This window comes from Pteropus vampyrus, unplaced genomic scaffold, assembly GCF_000151845.1.
Source record: "Pteropus vampyrus isolate Shadow unplaced genomic scaffold, Pvam_2.0 Scaffold35, whole genome shotgun sequence".
Taxonomy (NCBI): Eukaryota; Metazoa; Chordata; class Mammalia; order Chiroptera; family Pteropodidae; genus Pteropus; species Pteropus vampyrus.
Genome location: NW_011888816.1, coordinates 2,822,038 through 2,844,652, shown reverse-complemented (window position 1 = coordinate 2,844,652; position 22,615 = coordinate 2,822,038). Strand labels below are relative to the sequence as shown.

Below are 22,615 nucleotides of genomic sequence, written 5' to 3'. Positions count from 1 at the left end.
GTTGCAGTTCCACACTCATTTATTGAGCAGAACCCAGAGTGAAAAAGCACTCTGAAAGTTACTGTGAGAGCTGCTAGATGAATGAATGACATGTACCCTGCCTTTCAGAGTTCACGTTCTACTAGTGGGAAAGGCAGGTCAGTCAGGGGAGAAGTTCTTACTGGTGGTCTGGAAGGATTTCATTTCTAATCTTAGATCCTTGGCTTTTCATTAGAGGTGAGATTTTGCTTGTCAGAATTAGTTGAACTCTTTGGATCCAATTGAGTGATAAAAGATGTTCTAATCTGAATAATGTAAATCAGTTGCATGGCAGTCAGGGATATAATTTAGTACCATAAATATGTTGCTGTCATTAACTTCCTTGGTGATAAGTTCTCTGTGTTGGAAAAGCTAATGTATAGCTTTAAATTTGGTCTCAAAAAATAGTATTTGATGTATTCTGTATATTAGAATCGTTTACAATTAAAAGAAATGTGTGAACAGTAAACAGAAATAGAATATTGCTGGTATAATTAATATTTCCTATGAAGAGTTGTATTAAAGACTGAGAAGTTATGCAAATGTCCCTGTTTACAATCAGGTCTCTATCATGCAGTTCATTAAATATTTTTAAATCCTTGTGTTGTCTCATTTTAAAAAGCTAGTACAAAAAAAAAAGCTAGTACAAAACGGGATGTATCTTTGAATTAATAGCTTAACATGCTGATGGTTTTATTTTTTAAAATTCTGACTTGTGAATAAATTTTAGTAGAACCTTTTCTTAAAATACAAAATATCAAGTTCATTGATAAAACCATTTGGCTTTCAGAAGGTAGGAAACTTGAAAGGTCAATTTCAGTGCTATATGGCAGAGGTCAGCAAACTATGGTCTATGGACCAAATTTGGCCTTTTGCCTGTTTTTTTTTTTTTTTTTTAATAGACCATGAGCTGAAAATGGTTTTTATGGTTTTAAATGTTTGCAGAAAAAATCAAAAGACGAATAATGTTTTGTGATATATGGATATTGTGCGAAATTCAAATTCCAGTGCTCATAAATAAAGTTTTACTGGAACACAGCCACATCCATTTGTCCACAATTTTCTTGGGCTGTTTTTTGTACAACAGCAGGTGTGCTACACACATGTCGTGGTGATGCAGTTACAACTCTTCAGTATTTCAAGTGCCACACATATAATCCATGTATGTGCAAGAAATTCTCAAAGGTGAAATACGTAAAATTTTGTTACAGATTAGCATTACCATATGAACAGCATTAACATGTATTTTGATAGGAAACACTAATTATGAACCCTAATTAAGTGAAATGTTAACCTCCCAAAAAAGAATTCCACTCCTCTCATTAGTAGATCTGTATTCCAAAAAATGATACTCAGTTATTGTATTTTGAATTTTGTTAATAAAATATTTGTGAAAATTTGTTTTCTTTCTTGTTATATAAGTACTTAAATAATACCCTTAATTTTCTTTTTGGCTTACATATCCTAAAATACTCATGGGCTCTTTAGAGAAACAGTTTGCCAAGCCCTGTTATCTGGTGTAGTTAAAATAGTTTATACCACTGTCTTGCATTTGTGATCGAATATTACTGATAAGTTTATTTGGTCATCACTTTTTTGTCACATAACATCTCTGGAAGTTATTTTGTGCAGAAGTATTTTAAATCGTAATTGGCTGGTAGTCGTATCATACGAAGAGAGCAGAGTGATCCATTTTATTCGGAACTTTGAGATCTTGAGCAGTTGTTTGGGAGCTAAAATTCACTATGTGTCAAGAACTCAACACACGCAACAATAAGAAATGGACCGCCAGCCATAATGAGCTTGCTGCCTTACTGACTTACCAGCATTCCAGCTCATTATCACTTACAGTTTGCTTAGCAGAAGCTGGGCTCCACACTTGCTGTAGTTCATTTATTCTCAACCTCAGCTGCACTTTAGAATAATTTAGCAAGCTTTTAAAAATTGCTGGGCCATATAGCAAATAAAATCAGGATGTTATGGGGAGGAGCAGGAGAGTGGCAGTGTCGGGTCAGTATCTAAAAGGTTCCCAGATGAACTTTATTTATTTCTTGCTGAACACCTGTTGGTAAGGCATTTGATGTTCAGTACTTTTTTTTCTTCATGAGGAAAATGGAGCTAACAGTTTCCTGCCAAGACTACTTAGCCATCTCATTGTGAGAATCAGGTGATGTCATGACTATGAAATGACTGAAAACGTTATAATGTACTTAAAAAAATTATTATTTTTTTAGTAACACTGTATATTTATCTGGATCCAGATTACTGGAACCTTAGAAAACCCCACGTCATTGTTATAAGAGTCAAGTTTCATTTCTTTCTGTGATCTTGGGCAAGATTTTTAACCTCTTAAAATTCTTCAAAATGGTGCTGACAGTGGTAACACCCTGTAGTGTTGTTATGAGTATTAGATGAGCTAATGCCTTTAAAACGCTTATTAACAACCAGCAATGAACAACCTGAAAAGGAAATTAAGAAAGCAGTTTCATTTAAAATAATATCTAAAAGAATAAAATACTTAGAAATAAATTTAATCAAGGAAGTGAAAGACATGCAATGAAAACTAGAATATTGCTGAAAGAAATTAAAGAAGACCCTAAATAAATGGAAAGACATTCTAAGTTCATGTATTGGAAGACTTAGTATTGTTAAGGTGTCGGTACTACTCAAAGTGAGCTATGGATTCAATGCAGTCCCTGTCAAATTCCAGCAACCTTTTTGTAGGAATGGAAAAGTCAACACCCAAATTCATATGGAATCGCAAGGGGTCCTGAATAGCCAAAACAGTCTTGAAAAAGGACAACAAAGTTTGAGGACTTGTACTTCTGATTTCAAAACTTACTACAAAGCTGTAGTCATCAAAATAGTATGACACTGGCATAAGGATAGATATAGAGACCAACGGAATACAATTGAGAGTCCAGAAATAAATCCACACATCTATGGCCATTGATGGTAGACAGAATGCCAAGTCCATTCAGTGGAGAAGGAATAGACTCTTCAATAAATGGTACAGGGACTACTGGATTTCCATATGCAAAAGAATGAGGTTGGACGCAACCTCCCATCATACACAAAAATTAACTCAAATGGGTCAACAGTCTAAATATAAGAGCTAAGCCATAAAACTCTTAGAGGAAAGCATAGGGGTAAATCTTTGTGAGCTTGGATTTGGCAACAGATTCATATTTGACATCAAAATCATGAGCGACAATGACAAAAAGATATAACACCAGTTTTCATTGCAATATTACAATAGGAAAAAGGTGGAAATGACTCGAGTGTCCACCAATAGATGACTGGATAACCAAAATGTGGTATATGCATATAGTGGGGTGTTACTTGGCCATAAATTAGAAGCCGAGGGAATGGGGATGTTGGAGAGTTAGTGCTTAATGAGTAGAGTTTTGGTTTGGGGTGATGAAAAAGTTTCAGAAATGTAGTAGTGATGGTTATACAACATTGTGAATTTAATGAATGTCACTGAATCGAAAATGGTTAAAATGGCCAGTTTTATGTTATGTATATTTTACCCAATAATAAAAGTATTTTTGAAATGCTCATTAACATAATGCCTGACACATAGTACTCAATAAAAGCTAGCCATTATGTACTAATAACATACAAAACAAACAGATATAAAAAAGCTCGTGCATGGAGAACTGTAGCCACGACAAAACTCACACTCTTAGAATTGCCTTACATAAGATGAGACAGCAGATTCAGAGCATTGAAGGAGGGGCAGTTTATTGTAGAGAGGTGGGGACAAAGGATTAAAGAAATATAGAAGTAAAATAAAAAACTACTAAAAACACAGTTAAGCATCAGAGTAAGGAATAACTCAGGATTCCTTTAGAACATCACTGTTGGAACAAGACATCTAAAAAAATTTTTTGCTTAAAAATAGCACCGTGCTTAAAAAGATAGCTACTGGTAGTATGTATTCCTACCTAAATGGGTTATTTTTTATTACAGTTTTGACATTTAAAGGGTTTGCTTAGAAAATTAGGTTTTGTGGAGTGCCTCATTTTCCCAAAGTGTTTTATCTAAACGAAGTGTTTTTGTATTATAGGAACACAAATTCTGCATTTATACATTGAGAAAACTATTTGCTTATTTTTAATTTCCAATCTTCTTTTCCAGGAAGATTCCTGATGTTGCACCCATTGTAAGTGAGCAAAAACCATCTGTATCGAAGTCTGGACGGAAGATTAAAGGAAGGGGCACAATTGTATGTTTGTTAAGACTTTTCTTTTTTGAATTGCTTATCTACACAGTAAAATGTTTTTACTTATAGACAAAATAAACCTTAGCTTTAATTTTAGGTATAATCCAAGATCTGTTCAAGGAACTAGTTGTATTCGCCGTAGTTTTGGGATAGTACTGCCATTAGACCAAGTATTTGGATGAGTTTAAGTATGAAATGAGCATGTGAAACAGTCAGTGCGTATGCTGAGAAATCTTAGTCTGTTGAGTAATCTAGGCTAATGAATGTAACCATTAGGACTTAGAAGAGGAAATTTTCATGTGTCGTTACAGGTAAATGTCAGCCTTTCCCATTTCTTCTAGTCTTTCTACATTTGACATAACTTCATCTCATCTTTTGGTACTTCAGTCGTTGTTGTCTTTGAATAGAGTCTGAGATTGGGTCTTATACCTAATTCTGTCCTATGGCAGACTGTAATTGAGAGCTATTTTTACAATAGTAATTCCTGTCTTTGTTTTCAAAGCGCTATCACACACCTCCAAGGTCAAGATCCTGCTCTGAATCAGATGATGACGATAGCAGCGAAACTCCTCCCCACTGGAAGGAGGAGATGCAGAGATTAAGAGCGTACAGACCACCAAGTGGAGAAAAATGGAGCAAAGGAGACAAGTAAGGGCTTTGAGCATGTGCGCACTCCTGTGTTAAGGGCACAGAGACTGACTTCTGGACTTTTCATTAAAGATGTAAATTTAAAGTTCGACTGTGACCTAAGAGTACTTGGGAATCCTTGATAAAAGTAGTGCCGTTAACTAGGGAAGCCGATTGGCTTGGGGATGCTTTTCTCAGTCAAAATTGTGTTTTCCCTCACAAGAATATAAACCTGCTGGATTTCTTAAAGATTTCGTGTTCAATATTTTAGATAATCAGGACTAAAAATTATATAGCAGGTACTTTCATAGCCAGGTCTCTGAGTCATTGACTAATGAATTAGTAGCTAGGACAGTCTGTACCCGTGTGTGTGCATTAACGTCTGACTTTAAGGACTGTGGCTTCTACAGAAGTGGACCGATCTCTTACCCTCAGTGACACAGCACAGTAGAACTTCTGTCTTAGAAAAGGGGCTGGCCTCAAAATAGCTAGAGAAAATGTACCAATGGGACCCTCTATAATCGTTCATGGTAAAATTCTCTTTTACCGTGTGTGGGTGTCCTGTAGCATGTTTGAGATTGGAAGGAGGGAAAAGTGTACATCTGTATGGAGGTGGTTTAGACATAGTGCTACTGAGAACTCTCGATTTTGAGTTCTGACAGTACCACTCATCATAAAGCTTACATCTACCTTTAGGTACTTTTTCTTCAGTTTCCATAGTAAGTAGTTTAAACCTTAAGGGAAAGTCTCGATTACCTCCGTGGGACTGAGATAAAACAATAATCTTGCTAGCTTCTTAAGCAAAAGAAATTTCTCTTATAGTTCAGGCAGCTATCCTGTGTCTGCAGAGAATGAACAGAGTCGTTTGAGAACTTGGTTTGACATTGTTTCTGGAGCTAGAGGGTTATGAGCCAGGAACTCGGTATGTCAGCAGTGCTCTTGTGACGAGTTGGTTTGTTTTCAAAACCATTTTCCGATCAAGTTTGAAATCCTTTGCTTAGCTTTGAAAAACTTTTTGTAAGCGAATCTATTAGCAGCTCTCTCTGTGTCTCTGAAATTACAAGGTCAAGACCAGGCCAGTCTTTGATTTACCCTTTCTACATGTGCTTAAAGTGACGATGGAGTCAGGACTTTGTTGTTACTTGGCTTTTGTCAATGCATTTGTTTTGACAACGAACATGTTTTAATTTTAAAACAAAGAAAACATGCTTGCAAATAATCACGCATATTGTATCCTTTTCTACAGGTTAAGTGACCCCTGTTCAAGCCGATGGGATGAAAGAAGCTTGTCCCAGAGATCCAGATCATGGTCTTACAATGGTTATTATTCAGACCTTAGTACAGCAAGACACTCTGACGGTCACCATAAAAAACGCAGGAAAGAGAAAAAGGTTAAGCATAAAAAGAAAGCTAAAAAGCAAAAACATTGCAGAAGACACAAACAAACTAAGAAGAGAAGGATCATTGTACCATCTGACATAGAATCCTCAAAATCTTCCACCCGACGAGTGAAGTCCTCTTGTGATAGAGAAAGGCGGTCTCGTTCTTCCTCCTTGTCATCTCATCCCTCATCAAAGAGGGACTGGTCCAAATCTGATAAAGATGACCAGAGTTCTTCAACCCATTCCAGCAGAGACTCATACAGATCAAAGTCTCACTCGCAGTCTTATTCTAGAGGAAGCTCAAGATCAAGGACTCCATCAAAATCCTCGTCACATTCTCGAAGTAGATCAAAGTCCAGATCTAGTTCTAAGTCAGGGCACCAAAGGCCAGCATCGAAATCACCAAGAAGGACAGCCTCTCAGTTAAGTGAAAATAAGCCAGTTAAAACAGAACCTTTGAGAGCAGCAGTGCCACAAAATGAAAACGTCGTGGTACAACAGCCAGTGGTGGCAGAAAATATTCCTGTGATACCACTGAGTGACAGTCCCCCTCCTTCGAGGTGGAAGCCTGGACAGAAGCCCTGGAAGCCCTCTTATGAGCGAATTCAGGAAATGAAAGCGAAAACAACTCATTTGCTCCCCATCCAAAGTACATATAGTTTAGCAAATACTAAAGAGACTGGAAGTTCATCATCCTATCATAAAAGAGAAAAAAATTCAGAAAGTGATCGGAGTGCTTATTCAAAATATAGCGGTAGAAGTTCAGAAAGTTCACCGAGGTCGAGGAGCAGATCTTCCAGGAGTAGATCTTATTCCAGATCGTACACAAGATCACGATCGCGAAGTCTAGCGAGTTCACGTTCAAGGTCTCGGTCTCCCTCATCTAGATCTCATTCACGAAATAAATATAGTGATCGCTCACAGTGTAGTAGATCATCTTCATACTCTTCTGTTAGCAGTGATGATGGAAGACGAGCCAAGAGGAAATTTAGATCCAATGGGAAAAAAAATAACACTTCAAGTAAAAGGCACAGCAGCAGTTCTGAAAAGACACTTCGCAATAAGTACGTCAAAGGCAGAGACAAGTCTTCATGTCAGAGAAAGTATAGCGAAAGCAGGTCATCTTTAGATTATTCTTCAGACAGTGAACAGTCAAGTGTTCAGGTTACACAGTCAGCTCAGGAAAAAGAGAAGCAAGTCCACGTGGAAACAAATAATAAACAAGAGAAAAACAGAGATGAGGAGAAATCCAAGTCCGAACGGGAATGCCCTCGTTCAAAAAAAAGAACTTCGAAAGAGAATCCTTCTGATCACTTCAGAAAGGGCAGTAAGCCCAAAAGGAAGAATTATGCTGGGAGTAAATGGGACTCTGAGTCAAATTCTGAACGAGACATAACTAAAAACAGGAAAAATATTTCCCGACCATCTTCTGATAAGGAGGAAGGTGAGGCCACATCAGATTCAGAATCGGAGTTTGGCGAAATGCACATCAGAGCCAAACCCACAACAAAGTCCTCAGCAAATACTTCACCACCTGATGGAGATGGCACTTGGAAGGCAAGCAAACAGCGGTCATCAACCTCTGATTCTGAGGGGTCCTACTGCAACTCAGAAAACCCTCGAGGGAAGCCACGTAAGCACAAGCATGGGTCAAAGGAAAATTTTAAATGGGAACACGCCAAAAAAGTGAAAGAGAAATTGAAAGGGAAAAAAGACAAAAAGCACAAGGTTCCAAAACGAAAACAAGCCTTTCACTGGCAGCCGCCACTAGAATTTGGTGACGAGGAGGAGGAGGAGATGAATGAAAAACAAGTGACTCAGGAGTCACATGAGAAAAAACGAGTGTCTGAAAACAGTGAAACCATAAAAGAAAACATCTCCCGAATTGGGAAGGCCTGTGAAGACGGCAGCCTTTCAGGTAAACAGAGTACAGAGATGATTTCATCAGATATGGAGCAGCCTGCTAAAGACGACAGTAAACGCAGCATTTCTCCCACAGCTGTAAATACTGAGGAAAACGTAGCCAGTTCTCCCCCAGACATTCAGCGTATTGAAGAATGTGTCCCAAGCGGAATGGAGGACGTGTTTCAAGCAGATGACAACATGGAGATCTGCACTCCTGACAGGAGTTCCCCAGCAAAGGTGGAGGGAGCGTCCCCTCTAGGAAATTCGAAGCTTGACACCTCGGACGTAGGCCTTGTGGTAAAGCAGACAGAGCATTCTGAGGCAGAGGTGGTAAAACAGGAAAGCGGCGTGTCTGAAAGCCCAGTGGTGGGCGAAGTAGGGAAAGTGGACAGCAGCTCTGCCGGCTCGGCCAGTGCTGCGGACAGTGCTGTGAAGATGGAGGCGGCTGGGAAGAGCCAGGTGAGCCTCCTGGATAATAAATGGAAGCCCCTGCAAGGCGTGGGGAACCTGGCAGCGCCGACTGCTGCCATGTCCAGTGCTGCAGAAGTTAAGGCATTGACTGCTGTGCCTGAAATGAAACCACAAGGCTTGAGGATAGAAATTAAAAGCAAAAATAAAGTTCGGCCCGGGTCTCTCTTTGATGAAGTAAGGAAGACGGCACGCTTAAACCGGAGGCCAAGAAATCGGGAGAGTTCAAGTGATGAGCAGACACCTAGTCGGGATGGTGATAGCCAGTCCAGGAGTCCAAGTAGATCTCGAAGTAAATCTGAAACCAAATCAAGACACAGAACGAGGTCTGTCTCCTACAGTCACTCAAGAAGTCGATCGCGAAGTTCCACATCATCATATCGGTGAGCAATGGTCTCTTTCTTTTCTTTCTCCGAAAGAGAATCTGTTATTGTTTAGCTTGGAAGAACATCAGAATTAGGGACAAGATTTCTATTTCCAGATATCTGGAAGGGAGTAAGGAGAAGTCTTGTGCTGTGTGACTCAGAGAGCAAATTGAGGACATGAGCAGTCCATTTTAGGGAAGAAATTGGGGCTCAATGTAAATAACTGTCGCTGTCAATTAAAGCTCTCCGGCCACAGAAATGAGTTGCTGTGATAGGAGGCAAGTTCTCCATCTTTAAAGGTGTGAGGCTGCTCTTTGGCCTGTCGGTGATGCCTTACGAAGGAGTCCTGAATTTATGGAATGTGTAGGATTTAAAGATCATCAGTCTAACCCTCCATTTTAAGTGGGAGGTGAGGGCCAGAGAGGCAAAGTTACCTGCTCAAGACAAGCATCTAGTTGATCTCTGTTCAGGAGGTGGGGATAGTAAAAATCACCTTTAGATTTATTTTTTCTGGTTCAAGTTCCATCTAACGTTTGTCATCAGCAAGACTGGATAAAATTTTTTTTAAACTAAAAAATTTGGTAATGGTGACGGGAAGTTAGTAAATAACTTGTGTTCTTTATGTTGTAAATATTTCTTGTTTTTACCTCATTGTCTCTTAATTACTCAAATCCCTTCTTATGACATGCTTGATTTTCATCACTTGAACTTAAAATGCAATAATAGTCTTTGACCGTTTTTTTCCTTTCTAGTTATTTGTCAGTCTTTCTCTCCTCTTACCTAGATTTCTTTAAAAATAGGAACCAACACTTGCCACCTGTAATAACTGTCTCCCATTTACTCCTCAGTTGCTTGCAGTCTGTCTTCTGTGCCTTCCCTCCCCCATCTCACTGAACGGACTGAGGTTTTCAGGTACCACCGAATGGCCAGTGCCAGGGCATATTTTCAGTCCTCACCTTCTGGAAGCCCTCTGCTAACTCCCCTCATCCCTCTCGGACCGTTCCATGCTTGTGTTACGTGCTCCTCTTCCTCCTCCCGCCCAGACTCCCAACAGGCCCAGCCCAGTGAGCTGGTGAGTCCTGGCCGTTTCTCCCTAGGTTCATATTCCTAGGTGCAGTGACCTGTTGAGCTCCGCCAGCCACCTGTCTGCTCAACAGGTACCTTACCATTTGCGCTCTCATAGCTCTGAGCTGTTGGTGATGCTGCCGCTCTCATTTGGTAGTACCTTCCCACCACTATCTTTGAGATGGGTGGTACTTCGTTTTATAAATGAAGACAGTGAGACATAGAAAGGCTACGGCATTTGCTCTACGCTATGCAGCTAAGGGTGGAGACCAAGATAGCTAAACTCTGCCTCCCGGTTTTGGTTCCTGGCCTGGGCCTTACTTCCCGACTAGGCTGTGAACTCGTTGACGTCTGGGACTGCCTTGCAGGATATCTTGGTCTGTCCTGTCCAATCTAGAGACTGCTGATCTGGAGACTGTTTTCCTACTCATCTTTTAGTCACCTCACAGGGTCTGCTTTATAATTGTTTGTTTGAATAAATGACTAGCATCCTACCAGGACATTATGTGTTCACAACTGAATAAAACCTGTGAAGATATTATGTAAATAGCCTACACATAGGGTTATTGTGCTGCTCTTGAATGACAGATATACAGTAGGCAAAGGAGGGCAGGGGGCCAAGTGAATGCAGAGGGGCAGAATTGCATTACTTAAGTTTTTTGTTTCTTTTATTAAATATTAAATAGATATAAAAATAAAACAAACGATTAAGGCATAAAAATAATTTAAAATGTCATCTGGCTTCAAAAATAGAGCTTTGACGTACCTGATGTAGCCCCACCCAGTGTCACCCTACTTTCTCTCGTGTCTCCTAGACTTGAACGTTATTCTGAACTTTTGTTATAATTTTGTTTTCCTTTACAGTTTCCCACAATGTTCCTATCCCTATGCAGCGTTGCTTTTCATGTTTTCATACAAAATCCTTTCATTTATATAGATGTTCTACATTTGCCTTTTTCACTCAACATCATGTTCTAAAGAGATATCTCTGTTAATATATGTAGCTCTAGTTCATTCATTTCCTACTGTAGAATATTTCAGTATATTTCTTTGCATTAATTTTTTTAACTCATGCTGCCATTAATGGAGATTTAGATTATTTCCTCTTGGCATTACATATAGGGCTCCTATCAACATACCGGTACCAGCCTTTTCTGGCTTTTCTTTCTTTCTGTTCAGTTTAAACCCTCATTAGCTGTCACTGTCACACCCACTCTGAGGAGTTCATGAGAGCCCTTTCCGAAGACCTGTCCTCTTACTGTGTTTTCCCCTTCCTGCCCTACAAGTAATTAATTTTAACAGCGTGGTGAGTGAAAATAATTATAGTTTTCCACACTTAATTGTAGATCAAGAAGCTACTCTAGAAGTCGGAGCAGAGGATGGTACAGCAGAGGCCGCACAAGAAGCCGGAGCAGCTCCGACCGGAGTTACAGAAGTCCTCGGTGAGCTTACGAACCCCGCCCCGTGTGTGCTCTGCTCTTCAGGGCCTGCACGGGCAGAGCGGGCCAGCAAGAGTGGCCCTGACCATGACCTCCGCCTCCTCCCCCTCCCCACCCCCAGTCCATCTTCTTTAACCGACATTCACATCTGCAGTCACCTCTCGACTTGGGTTAGAGATTGGGGTAGGACAGTGGTTAAAAGGGGACCAGAGGAGGAAGTGGGCGGGGAGTGACCCCGGGTTTCTGGTTCTCCCAACTTCTTTGTACCCTCTTTTGCCTCTCAAGTATTTCCAGTGCTGTGGCTTTGTTTTATTTATGTGTCCTACCTGGGCAGGCCTTTCTTCCTCCCCATTCAGATAGAACCTCCCCAGTGACTTTCTTCAGGTGCGTTTCATAGAAGAGTAGCATAAAACATAATCTTTCTTATGAAATCCAACATGCTTTTAAAAAACCCAATATATTTTTGATATAGAAACGAAATAAATATAGCTGCTGGATTTCATTGTGTTTTCTCCTTGATGGGCAAATAAATGTCTAGATTTTTGATGTAGCCTGTGCTGATCCACGAGATGATGGTCCCTCATGTGATTAATACTAGGACGTCCAGCAGGAGCAGATCCCGGAGCAGCTCGTATGATGTCCACAGTCGGTCCAGGTATGGGCAAGGGGCGGGTCAGAATCGAAAGGCCTTGTTTTATGAAACCCTTCAGTCCCTTTAAAAAGAAGCATTGTGTTTTACTGAGAAACTTAAACACGTATTTGTCTCATGTAATCACACCCTTTTTAAGTGAAGTCTTCTTGACATTTTTTTTTCTGTCGGCCTGTTATACTCTTGTGTCAAAAGTGACAACTCATGTCATATTGTAATGGCAGGTATTTATTGACTATAATTGCCTAATACCCACCAGATTCAATCCAACTAACTCAGTGTTAATTTTGTGATATTTTTCAATGCAGAAAAGAATTAACATTTTTCTGTTTAATACGGTAAGTCCTGTTTGGGGCAATTTTTAAATGTTTCCAATACTTGTTATGCAAATGTGTCCTCATACTGTCACACAGTGCCCATGTTCAAAGAGAACACTCTTAAGCACCTAAAAAGAAATGGGAATATGAGTGTTTGAATGGGAAAATTTAGTGTTTGTCGTTGCTGTTAAAGCAGGTCCTACACTTACGACAGCTACTACAGCAGGAGTCGGAGTCGAAGTCGAAGCCAGAGGAGTGACAGTTACCATCGAGGCAGAAGTTACACCAGGCGGTCCAGGTGGGTCTCCAACCGTCAGAGCACTGCCAGCTCCTGTGGGCACTTGGTTTGTGAGGGGGACACTACAAGATGAGAAAGCGCAGCCTGCTCAGGACAGGAACACTTCTTTCTCTTCTTGAATTTCAGCAACGCACAGGCAGCTACTAAATGTGCCCTTTGTATTAAGAGTTGCTGGCAATGTTTATTGGTTATCGTTAACGTTTGGATCTAAAATGGATTTTTAAGTATTCACATGTCGTTGGACAGACATTTCTCTTGAAAGGAGTAAAAAGAGAAGGCCACCCAAACCACAATCCGCTTCTTTAGATAGGGCTCATTGCTAGAAATAGCAAAGCCAATTTATCAATTTTTTAAATTAATAAAATGTCATAATTATTTGCTTCAGGATTGAGATTTATATCCAGTCAATTATTTAGTAAAAATGTGTTTTTTATATATTATATATTTATAATATGTTTTTATGTAACACATTTTGGCTAGTACTGCAAAAGATTTTATGGTGACTTTTTGTCATGTCCCTTTCCTGGTGGCTCCTGGTCTTCCCTTCCTTCTCCATCCACAGAAGCTACAGCCAGTGATCCTTGTAGAGTATCTGTATGGTCTGGACCACCCCTTGTTTGAAACTCTTCACAGGCTCCGCACTGCCCTCGGGCAAGGGAGCTCCTTAGCTCACGCACAAGGCGTCTCTGCTTCCCAGCTCCTTCCTGTACTTCTCTGTCTTCCTTGCTTTAATATGCTGGAACCTTGGCTTTTGTCTAGGGACACCCACACCACTGTCTCCCCTCCTGCCTCTTGAAATGGCCAGTTCCCACCTACCCTCCAGGTCTCCAACTACCCCTGGGAAGCCCTCACTGACTGCCAACCCTGAGAGATGCTGCCTCCACCCCTGCCCACCTTATCTGTCGTGCCTACAATTCTGTACTATCCTTGAGCCCAGGGAATTGTACTTGCTTGGGTGGGTGGGTGGGTGGGTGTGTGTGTGTGTGTGTGTGTGTGTGTGTGTGTGTGTGTGTGTGTTTCTAGTATCTAGTAAAGTGACTGGCTCTCAGTAAACATTTTTCAAAATGGTGGACATAACCCTGTCCTTGGACTCACTCTCCCTGTGGTCCTGTCCACAGTCCACCCCACCCTCAACCCTCTTGGACTGCCATTTTGATGTCCATATCTTTATTTATTTATTTATTATTATTTATGCCTGTCTCCCATTCAAGTACTAACCAGGCCTGACCCTGCTTAGCTTCCGAGATCAGACATCGGGCGGCATGGCCGTAGACCATTGATGTCCATATCTTTCAGTGAAACACTGATGCCTTTTTTCCTTACTTCCTGTCTTAATTAAATATTGATGTTCATTTTGGGTAACATGGAAAATTAGTCTACTCATTTGCTTGAGTGGATTTCAAGTAATTTCTCAAGATGTGGTGTTTCATTATTTTTATCTTAACCTTGATATTACTAGTATCATGAAAACATCTCTGAAAAGCCCACAGTGGTGCCACAGTCAGTACCCCACAGGTCCACCCACTGTGCTATGCTACATCAGTATTGCTTTCAAGCCACTCATATCAAAGAAGACGCTACTAGAGGAATTCAAGGGTTGACAGCTAAAAGGTGTCTGTGTATTGTCTTGTTCTGTTACACAGGAGTTGTAGATCCTACGGCTCTGACAGTGAAAGCGACCGAAGTCACTCTCGTCACCGGAGTCCCAGTGAAAGCAGCAGATATAGTTGAAAATGTACCCCTTTTTTGATATGAATTATATCTTATTTGTAAATATCTGGTAACTTAAAAGTTTAAGAAACTTAACGGCAGTCTGTTGTTCTATTTCAATATTAGAGATGAATTTCAAAAATAGATACTTCTTAATTGTTACTTGTTTACGTGTGCGCAGGATTTAAAATACAGATATGTCTCCTAAAAATATTTTTATGCCACGTTTTACAGTAGCCAACTATGGAAGCGAATTTCATTTTCTTAAATCAAGAAACCATGAGATTTAATATAATTTGCAATATTATTTTAGATAGACTACTCTCCATCTCGTGTATTCCTTAGAATACAGATTTCTTTTTGCCTAGTTTTCAGGTTTTAGCATATATGCTGCCAAGCATAGAACTGTGAAAGAGAACTGTTAAAGGTGGCCAAATATTTATATACAATTACAGAGTCTTAGACATATGTGCTCTTAAAAACAAACCACCCAGAATTGATAGTGACAGTAGCCTGGGGGTAAGGCAGTGGCTCTAGGGTTCTTAATTCCTTCCTCCTTTGTTGTCTCAGAGGATTGGGAGAGTGGTCATCATACAGCCCCACTGTATTACTAAAGGCTGGCAGGTGAGATATGAATCAGCCTTAACTATAAACACCTGCACTGTCTCTAAGGACCTAATATTTTATGTGCTTTCTAAGTTTAGACTGTAGAAAACAATTCTGTTCCAGTTTATGCTTTGGTGCTTGGTACCTTTTGGTGCCTCTTTAAGCATTGTTTTTCTATACTATACATTACAATCTCATAAGAGAGAGAAGTGAACATATTTTTTATTATTCACTGGCACCAAACATGGATCCTTCTGCGCTGTATTCACTTTGAATATTGGAGAGGTTCTCTCGAGCCACAGGTGTGGGCTGGGAGGTCTCCGGACCAGGCAGGATCAGCATAGAGGGTTGTGTGGCCACTCGGGTCTACTGCACTTAACTGACGTGTGCCTCTGGGAGGGTAGATCGAAGAGCGGACTTCAAAAGTAACACCAAAACCTAACTGCCACCGTCCTGGCCATTTGGCAGGGCTTCTGAATCTTTCACATGAGAGAGAGACCACCCAGTAGTTGAACAGTTCTAGGCATCAGCACGTTTTTCCTGTTTCTGCTGTGATCCACATGGGCTCCGTGAAGCCCTGCAGGACATGAGTACGCCCAGGACAGCAGACAGGGAGAGAGGGGTATGGCACTGCGTAAATGTCACATCTTTCACAGTTCTGGGTGGTTCCTCCAAAAATGATATGACCTGTAAAAACTGGTGTGATTTTTTTTTTTTTTACTCTAGTTGGAGTTTTTTCCCCAAGTGTACTTAATCACCTTAGTGCCAGTTTAATCCAGAGATGCAGAAGAAATTCATATTAGCTGTTTGACGTCGAGCTCTGTGCCATCCTCCCCCAGGCCTTGCCTGGTGTTCTTGGAAGTGGGGAAGAGCCCTCTTGGAGGGATCTGACAACCCTTGATGGATGGAGGAATGACCTTGGATGTATTTAAACTATTACCCATAAAAGGTTCATTAAGAGGGTTTAAGTGGTCAGTTGTTGCCAAGTTGATAGCCGAGAGTACATTAAAAACAGGAATTAAGTCAAACAGATGTGCTTGCTAGTGAATACAAAACGGTATGTGATCGATATGAAGGGTTTTCAGAAGTTACCTGCAATGGACACTATTGCTTTACTATCACTCAGTGGAAAAACTGCATTCAGAACCCAAACCAAAACTGCCAAATCTAATGATGTTAAGAAAAGTTACCCTTGGGCAGTGTATTAGTTTTTCTATTGCTTTGTAAATAATTACCCGAAATTTAGCAGCTTAAGACAACACCCGTTTCTTAGCTTACAGTTCTGTAGCTCGTGAGTCCAGCACAGGATGGCTGGGTTCTCTGCTCAGGGTCTCACAAGGCTGAAATCGAGGGTCAGCAGGGCAGCATTCCTTCATGGAGGCTCTAGGGAAGAGCCTGCTCCGAGCCCACGCAGATGGCTGGCAGCACACGGTTCCCGCTGGGGCCTTCGGCTCCTCAGGGTGGCCGGTGGCGTGCCTTCTTGGGCGCTCCCCTCCATCTCCAAACCAGCAAGTCCTCCTCCCATGCTTCATTCAGATCTCTGCCTTCCTCCTCTGTTTTAAGGTTCATGTGATTAGATCAAGCCCGCTGAGATAGTCTCCCTGTTTTAAGGTCAGCCGCGTCACAGAACATAACATCGTCAAAGGAGCGCTACCATGTGCCCAGGTTCCTGGGCCAGGCATGGAATGAGGGAGGTGGGGGGCGGGCGTTTTAAAATTCTGCCACCACAGGCACGAACTTTGCCCATTGCAGCTGCAGGTGGAATTTTATGCTGAAAAGGTGTGGGCCCTAGAAACCTCATTTTCTCCATGGAAAAGAACAGCCCTGGGCTGCAGCATTCAACTTGTGTGTTTACTGAATGAACTACAGAGATAGCTTTTCTTCCTGAGGGGATTGTTCTGTATTTTAAATTATTTTTTAATAAAACTGAATTATGTTGTGTATTGTGCTTCTTAATAGAAAATGCATCATTGGACTGGTTTTGTAACATCCTGTTTACTGCAATGAAACATGACATAGCTGGTACTGTTTAAAAACTAGAAAATACTTTTGTACATATCGGCAATGTCTAATTTGTATACACTTCATTTAAATTCCCCTAACACTTGAAAGGGGGACCTCGTAGAAATTAAAATATATACTTAGTCTAAGTCTGAGTCTGTGTATGTTTCATCTTTCTTTACTTATCCATCATTCAAACAGCCTTTCTCAAATGGAAAAGGAGACACTGAGTCTCTCATCTAGCTGGTATTAGTGGCCCGAGCAGGAGCTAGAGAACTTTAGGCAGAGACGTTCACCTACCCAGAGAATCACTGATGGAAATCTGCACAGTCCAGATTGCCTCCAGGCTCTGCTGTTGTCATCCAGCTGCGGCCTGCATACTGGTGTCCTCACGGAGGAAGGAGTGTGTCCCGTTCCATCTATGAGTTGCCTAGGGACCCCACATTTACCTGCTAACCCACCTACAGCCACTACACCTCCTTCCTAACATTGGTTCACCAGATGGGCACGTGGCACTCACTCCTGGAGGAAACATTCATGGCGATATTTTTAGCTTCCACAGGAGAATTTGCAAGGCAAATACAATTAACTGTTTTCTCATGAAAACTCAGAGGAATTTGTATTTGCCTAGTGAATACAACATGCCCTCGCAGTAAGACTTACAGAGAGGTTCAATTTGCAAAGTTTAGTAACCAGTAGACTCCCAAGTCAGGCAATTCCTTGAAAGTAGTCCAATCCATGCGTTGCTTTAAAAGGGAAGGAAAGTCACAGGTTTGCTGTGGGGAAGTCCCCAAGTGAGCTTCCTTTGGGGTCTTGTGTTTTCGTGAGCTCTAGGGTCTTCTCTCCTGATGAGCTTCATCAGCTGTGCCATACTGGGGGGAAATGTATCAAGGGCTTTGGTCTTCCCTGCTCTGAATTAGCTGGGCATCGAATAGGGAGGTGAGAGAATTCAAGGAAGACGCCCCCCTCACAAGCGACTGTGAGTGCTGGCCGGACATCACTGGAAGGGAAAGAAGACTCCACCCAGTGTAGAGTGAGACTAGTGAGAAGCTGCACGTTAGTCTGGGTGACCAGGTGAGAGACCTGGACGCCAGGCCTCACAAGTTGGAAGAGCCTGGGCTCAAGTGGCTGGTTTTGAGAAGAGCATCAACTCTGCTGTTGCCCTTAGTGAGCTGAGAGCCTTAGTCCCCTTAGGAACTCGTGATAGAAGGAGCTGGGAAGCGTGCCTGGAGGATTCCTGCTTGGCAGGGAGAAGGTCTCGGATGCTGTAAAGGTGGCAGCCTCTTGAACATGCACAGGTGTCGGGGAGAGGAGCTGGGTGCCCTGAAAGGCACTGCCTGCTTGCCTCAACAGACTGAGCAGCTCCAGTCCGTGCCTGAGGAGGGTGAGGCATGAAGGGGCAGGTGGCTTCACGGTCTGTTTAAAGGTTTCCGTAGAAGTAGAGACAGTGCTCCCTTGCAGAAAGATAGACTGGGTGGGGGCTGTGCCAAGCTCGGGGCCAAGCACTTCTGCCTCTTGGAGGCCTCACACCCACCATTCGTCAGCTATAGCCCATCAAGCTCCAGCTCCCCAGACTGAGCTAGTTTCACAGCCAGCAGGACCCAGGAGGGGTGCATCTCTTCAACCAGCCTAGAGTCCTGAGGACATCAGGGTAAAAAAAGGAGTGACCCAAAGTCTGAGGGCAGATACCCGCATTCTGCATCTGGAGGCCTGACCCTGGGCCTCTGGCTGCTTATCTGTAACATGAGATTAACAACGGTCCTTACACTGCTCATCTCTCAACTCCTAAGCCGGAAAGAGGGTGCATATGACCAGCACAACCAGACATGAGAACCAAGGGTGCTCCCCCCTTCCCAGACCAGGCCGGGGACGAGTCAGCCTCCCGGGCAGCCCACGGGGGTAGGGGGTTGGGCTGGCACTTCAGCCTCAGGTCACCCAGGGCCTCCTGCAACTAAAATCTACCACCAAGCCAGATTCCCAGAGAAAGGCTGAGAAAGGATCCCACTGGCCTTCATGCCTCTGGCCCAACTTGATTTTATTTTGAAGAAATAAAGGACCTCTATGAGCAACTGTTCTGTGGCACAGTCCTTAAGGGTTTGGGGCCAGAGCCAGACTACCTGGGTTCAAGTTCTGCTCTTCCACTTCCTAAAATTAACTTTAGAGAAATTGCTTGGCCTTTATGCACCTCATCTGAAGAACTGAGATACTAAGATCTCCTCCCTCCTACAACTGCTAAGGATTAAAGCTTAGAAGCGAGCACACATCAAAGTAGTTAAGGGATGCTGGTCTCTGGGCTTGCCTCCAGGAGGAGGGGAGGAGTCCCAAGGGTTTCCTGTGGAGGGTCAGGCTCAGTCACAAATGAGAGGCCTGGGGCCCTTGAACCAGCAGGGTGGGAGAGGATCCTGGATGCTGCTAGAGAGGCCTCGAATCCCAAGGCCATGACGTTTGTGCTTTGGGAGGGAACCGGGCAACCTGCTGGTTTGAATTAGGCCCCCACTCCACCAGCAGCTGTAGCCTATTAGTGCCGAGCTCAGTGGAGGCAGAACACAACAAGAGCAACCTCCCCGCTCCAACTCCACACCCAGAGATCTATGCCTCTCCACCCTGTAGGGCCCTGGGTCAGCACCTAGTAGGGGGCTTGAATTTTCCTGCCATTCCACCGCCCCCGTGCTGCGTTGTCACCTTCTGTTTCCTGGCAATGGCCGCTCCGCTCTCCATCCTTCCCTCATCTCAGCTAAAGCAGCATGCCCCTCGGGAAGGCTGAGCCCTGCACGTCCCCCACCCCACACCCCTGGCCTGGGCTGGTCTTTCCAAGTTCAGCAGGGGCAAGTCTGGGTTCCCCAACCAAGCCTGGGTCTGCTAATTCGAGTCTGTCTGTTCTTGCTCCCTGCATTGGAAGAGAAATCTGGGGCTAGATGCTTAGGGAAATTGTGAAAAAACCTGTGAGCTGGTCTTCAGGCAGGGGCAGGGCTGCAGACCCTGCCAGCACCCACCTCCAAGTGTCTGAAGGATCCCTCCAGCTCTGCCCTGGTGTCCACAAACTCCTGGCTTTCAACCAAGCTTCTGGTCTAGGAGTCACCCTCCCCAGTAACCTAGTCCCACCCTAGCCCCTCCAGAAAGCCTGTCTTGACCAAGCATGAGGTGAAGGTCCCATGAGAGAGCAATTCTGCCTATCTCCATCCAGATGGGCACTCCCAATGGACAAGAATCTGGACTTCACTGCATCGAATCCTTCTAGATCCTTGCAGATGCTAATCTGCCTCCTGCCTCCTGCCTCCTGCAGGTGCTCTTTGTCTGCCTGCAGTGCCCTTCCTCTCTCCCCTGCTTTAGTTGATGTTCACTCAACTTTTTAGGCCTCAGATCTGAGCAGCCCCAGTAGAGCCCACCAGACTGGGCTCTCCAAACAGCCCCTTCCTGCCAGTTCTAGTGTGATCCAAGTGCCAAAGTCCTCTCATAGAGCTCAGGCTCTACCTGGGGCTCCCCCAAGAGATGGGCTGTAGGCCAGACAAGCAAGAGGGCAAACGGCTGGGGTCTTCATGGAGACTGAGATTCCCATTTCCTCCTTTTTCACTCAATCTTCAGTCCTTCCTTTGGCTTGACTGGCACAGTCGAGGCCAATCCCAAAGGGGCCAGCAGTCCTACCTTGGTCACGCCGGCCACAGCCCTGACCAAGCCTTGGCTGGGAAGTGGGCCCAGGAGAGCCCCTGCAGTCCTTTCTGCCAGGCTCCTCCCAGCCTGTAGGGGAGACCACTCTCCTCCAGCCTCCCCTTTCCCTGGCTCCTGACGCTAGTGCCTGGCTGTGTGATCTGCCCTGCTCTAGGCCTTATCCAACCAGAGGGTATACAATCCCCCACTTGCCACCTCCCAGGCTGGTACAGGGATCCACTGAGTCAGATGAGGAAGTGGGCTGGGAAGAAGAGACAGAAGGCAGCCCTGAGCTGACTGGCTAGTGAGGCACGTAGGCCGCTCTGGCCTGGCCTCAGCCCGAGACCTCTGGGAGCTGAGCCAGCTGTCTACGAACCCACCATGGCCACAGAAGTGCCGATGTCTGCAGTGGCTGCCTCTGGGGGCATGATCCTCTCTGTGCCCCTCCCTCTCTTCCCATCTCCTTTTCCACCAGGGGCTCTCCTCACCCTCCATCTGGCTCTGTGCATTCTTCCTCTTCCTCTCGGCACTCTTTGGTCACCCCTGTCTTCACCCCTGAGGTGTTTTTTCACTGTCTCCAGCATGTCTTGTCATGAAGGTCTCCCATCCTCACCTCAGGGGAGGCCTTTGCAATCTTATAGGACAGACTGATTACAGGATGGTGCCGGCCTGAGATCTTAGCCTCTGCTCCATTCTCTCTTGGCACACCCAGACCAAGCCACTCTGAACAGGCCCCAGAGTGCTTGTCCACTCATGAGTAAGACGGCATGCCCAGAGGATGCTGCTACAGCTGGGCGCGGGCTGGTGTGTAAGCGTTTTAGTGCATGTGTGTGGGGAGGGATGCGGGTACTGTGCCGTACTGCCAGGATGGAGTCAATGGGGCAGCAGTCAGCTTGGGGTGAAGTGGGGCTGATGACATGGCTACAGGAGAGGCCCACAGAGGCTCCTTCTCCATAATGGTGGCCCAGCCACCACCTAGGCCTTGCCAGGCCCAGCACCCTGTGGTCCTCACCCTACTGCCTGCTCAGCCTGGCAGCATTCCTTTGTAGCCTCCTGCCAGCACAGCCAGCCCCCTGCCCCCACTGGTGTCCATGCCAGAGCAGCATTCCGCAGGCCTGGCTGCATCTCCCCAGCAGAGACTGAGCTGGGAGGCTACTGAGCAGCGGGTCAGTCACTCGGCGGGGGGCACAGTGGAGCCCCTGCGTCTGGCCCCACTCCTCTTCTCTAATCCTTTCTTGGTCCTGGGCCAGTCACCTTAAAGGATTTGCTCACTGCAGCTGTGGTCTGGGTTCTTGTATCTCCTGCGTCGTGTGGACCTGTGCAGCCGGAGGAAGCCACCAGGTAGGCGTGGGTTGACCAGAACCAAGTCCTGGAAGCACTGAGCAAGATGAGCGCTGGGCCTCCCTGGGGCAGAAGTGAGGGGCCCTGCAGGTTGGGGAGCCCAGACTCACCCGCAGGTCAGAGCAGCCCAAGTGGGGTTGGTGAGTGCAGCTAGGGTGCAGGTTTGGTTCCTCGGCATGGGGTCGCTCCGGGGAGCAGGTGGAAGCCTTTTCTGCAGCTGGTTGGGGCGCGGGAGCGCCCTGCGTCCCCATCTCGGGCCGCCTCCTATCCGACCCCGCCTCTGTGCCGCAGCTGGAGGGCACCCAGGTTAGACTCTCGGACCAACTTCCTAGCGGTGGAAAGGGGGCTCAGGGAGGGAGAGCGAGGCCGGAGACCATCCGCTAGGACGGGAGCAGCAGGGCCTGGCTACTGGCCCCAGCGGCCTGAGGCTGAGCCGGCTGCTCCGGGACGGCGCGCACCACGCGTGTCCGCGCCCCGCGCCGGCACATTGGGCGGCCTGGCCCTTTAAGCGTCCAGACGGCGGCCCCAGCTGACGCGCGGGCTCCAATCGG

General features: G+C 44.6%; 2 protein-coding genes and 1 long non-coding RNA gene across 10 annotated transcripts in view; 2 read left to right on the top strand and 1 right to left on the bottom strand.

Annotated features, from left to right (window-relative positions):
- NKTR (natural killer cell triggering receptor) overlaps window positions 1-17,233 on the top strand; it is a 44,345-nt gene extending 27,112 nt beyond the window's left edge. For 6 of the 8 annotated variants that reach the window (XM_023529062.1, XM_023529060.1, XM_023529061.1 and 3 more), the window contains 7 exons: window positions 4,162-4,249; window positions 4,749-4,894; window positions 6,120-9,011; window positions 11,405-11,500; window positions 12,096-12,152; window positions 12,657-12,761; window positions 14,405-17,233. In XM_023529062.1, the coding sequence (XP_023384830.1) occupies window positions 4,162-4,249; window positions 4,749-4,894; window positions 6,120-9,011; window positions 11,405-11,500; window positions 12,096-12,152; window positions 12,657-12,761; window positions 14,405-14,492 (3,472 nt within the window). In that variant the 3' untranslated portion in view covers window positions 14,493-17,233. Of the gene's footprint in view, window positions 1-4,161; window positions 4,250-4,748; window positions 4,895-6,119; window positions 9,012-11,404; window positions 11,501-12,035; window positions 12,154-12,656; window positions 12,762-14,404 lie in introns of those variants that run through there. The other 2 variants (XM_011357383.2, XM_023529063.1) reach the window with 2 other exon arrangements.
- A 4,357-nt stretch (window positions 17,234-21,590) lies between these two features.
- Window positions 21,591-22,615, bottom strand: part of LOC105290319 — a 1,418-nt gene continuing 393 nt past the window's right edge. Inside the window, exons 2-3 of the long non-coding RNA XR_895742.2 lie at window positions 22,175-22,392; window positions 21,591-22,092 (exon numbers count right to left, since the gene is read on the bottom strand). This is a non-coding gene — a long non-coding RNA (uncharacterized LOC105290319). The remainder of the gene's footprint in view (window positions 22,093-22,174; window positions 22,393-22,615) is intronic.
- The window catches only part of ZBTB47 (zinc finger and BTB domain containing 47), an 11,717-nt gene continuing 11,038 nt past the window's right edge, over window positions 21,937-22,615 (top strand). The window contains exon 1 of the mRNA XM_011357381.2: window positions 21,937-22,064. The gene's annotated coding sequence lies outside the window, so the exon portion shown is untranslated. The remainder of the gene's footprint in view (window positions 22,065-22,615) is intronic.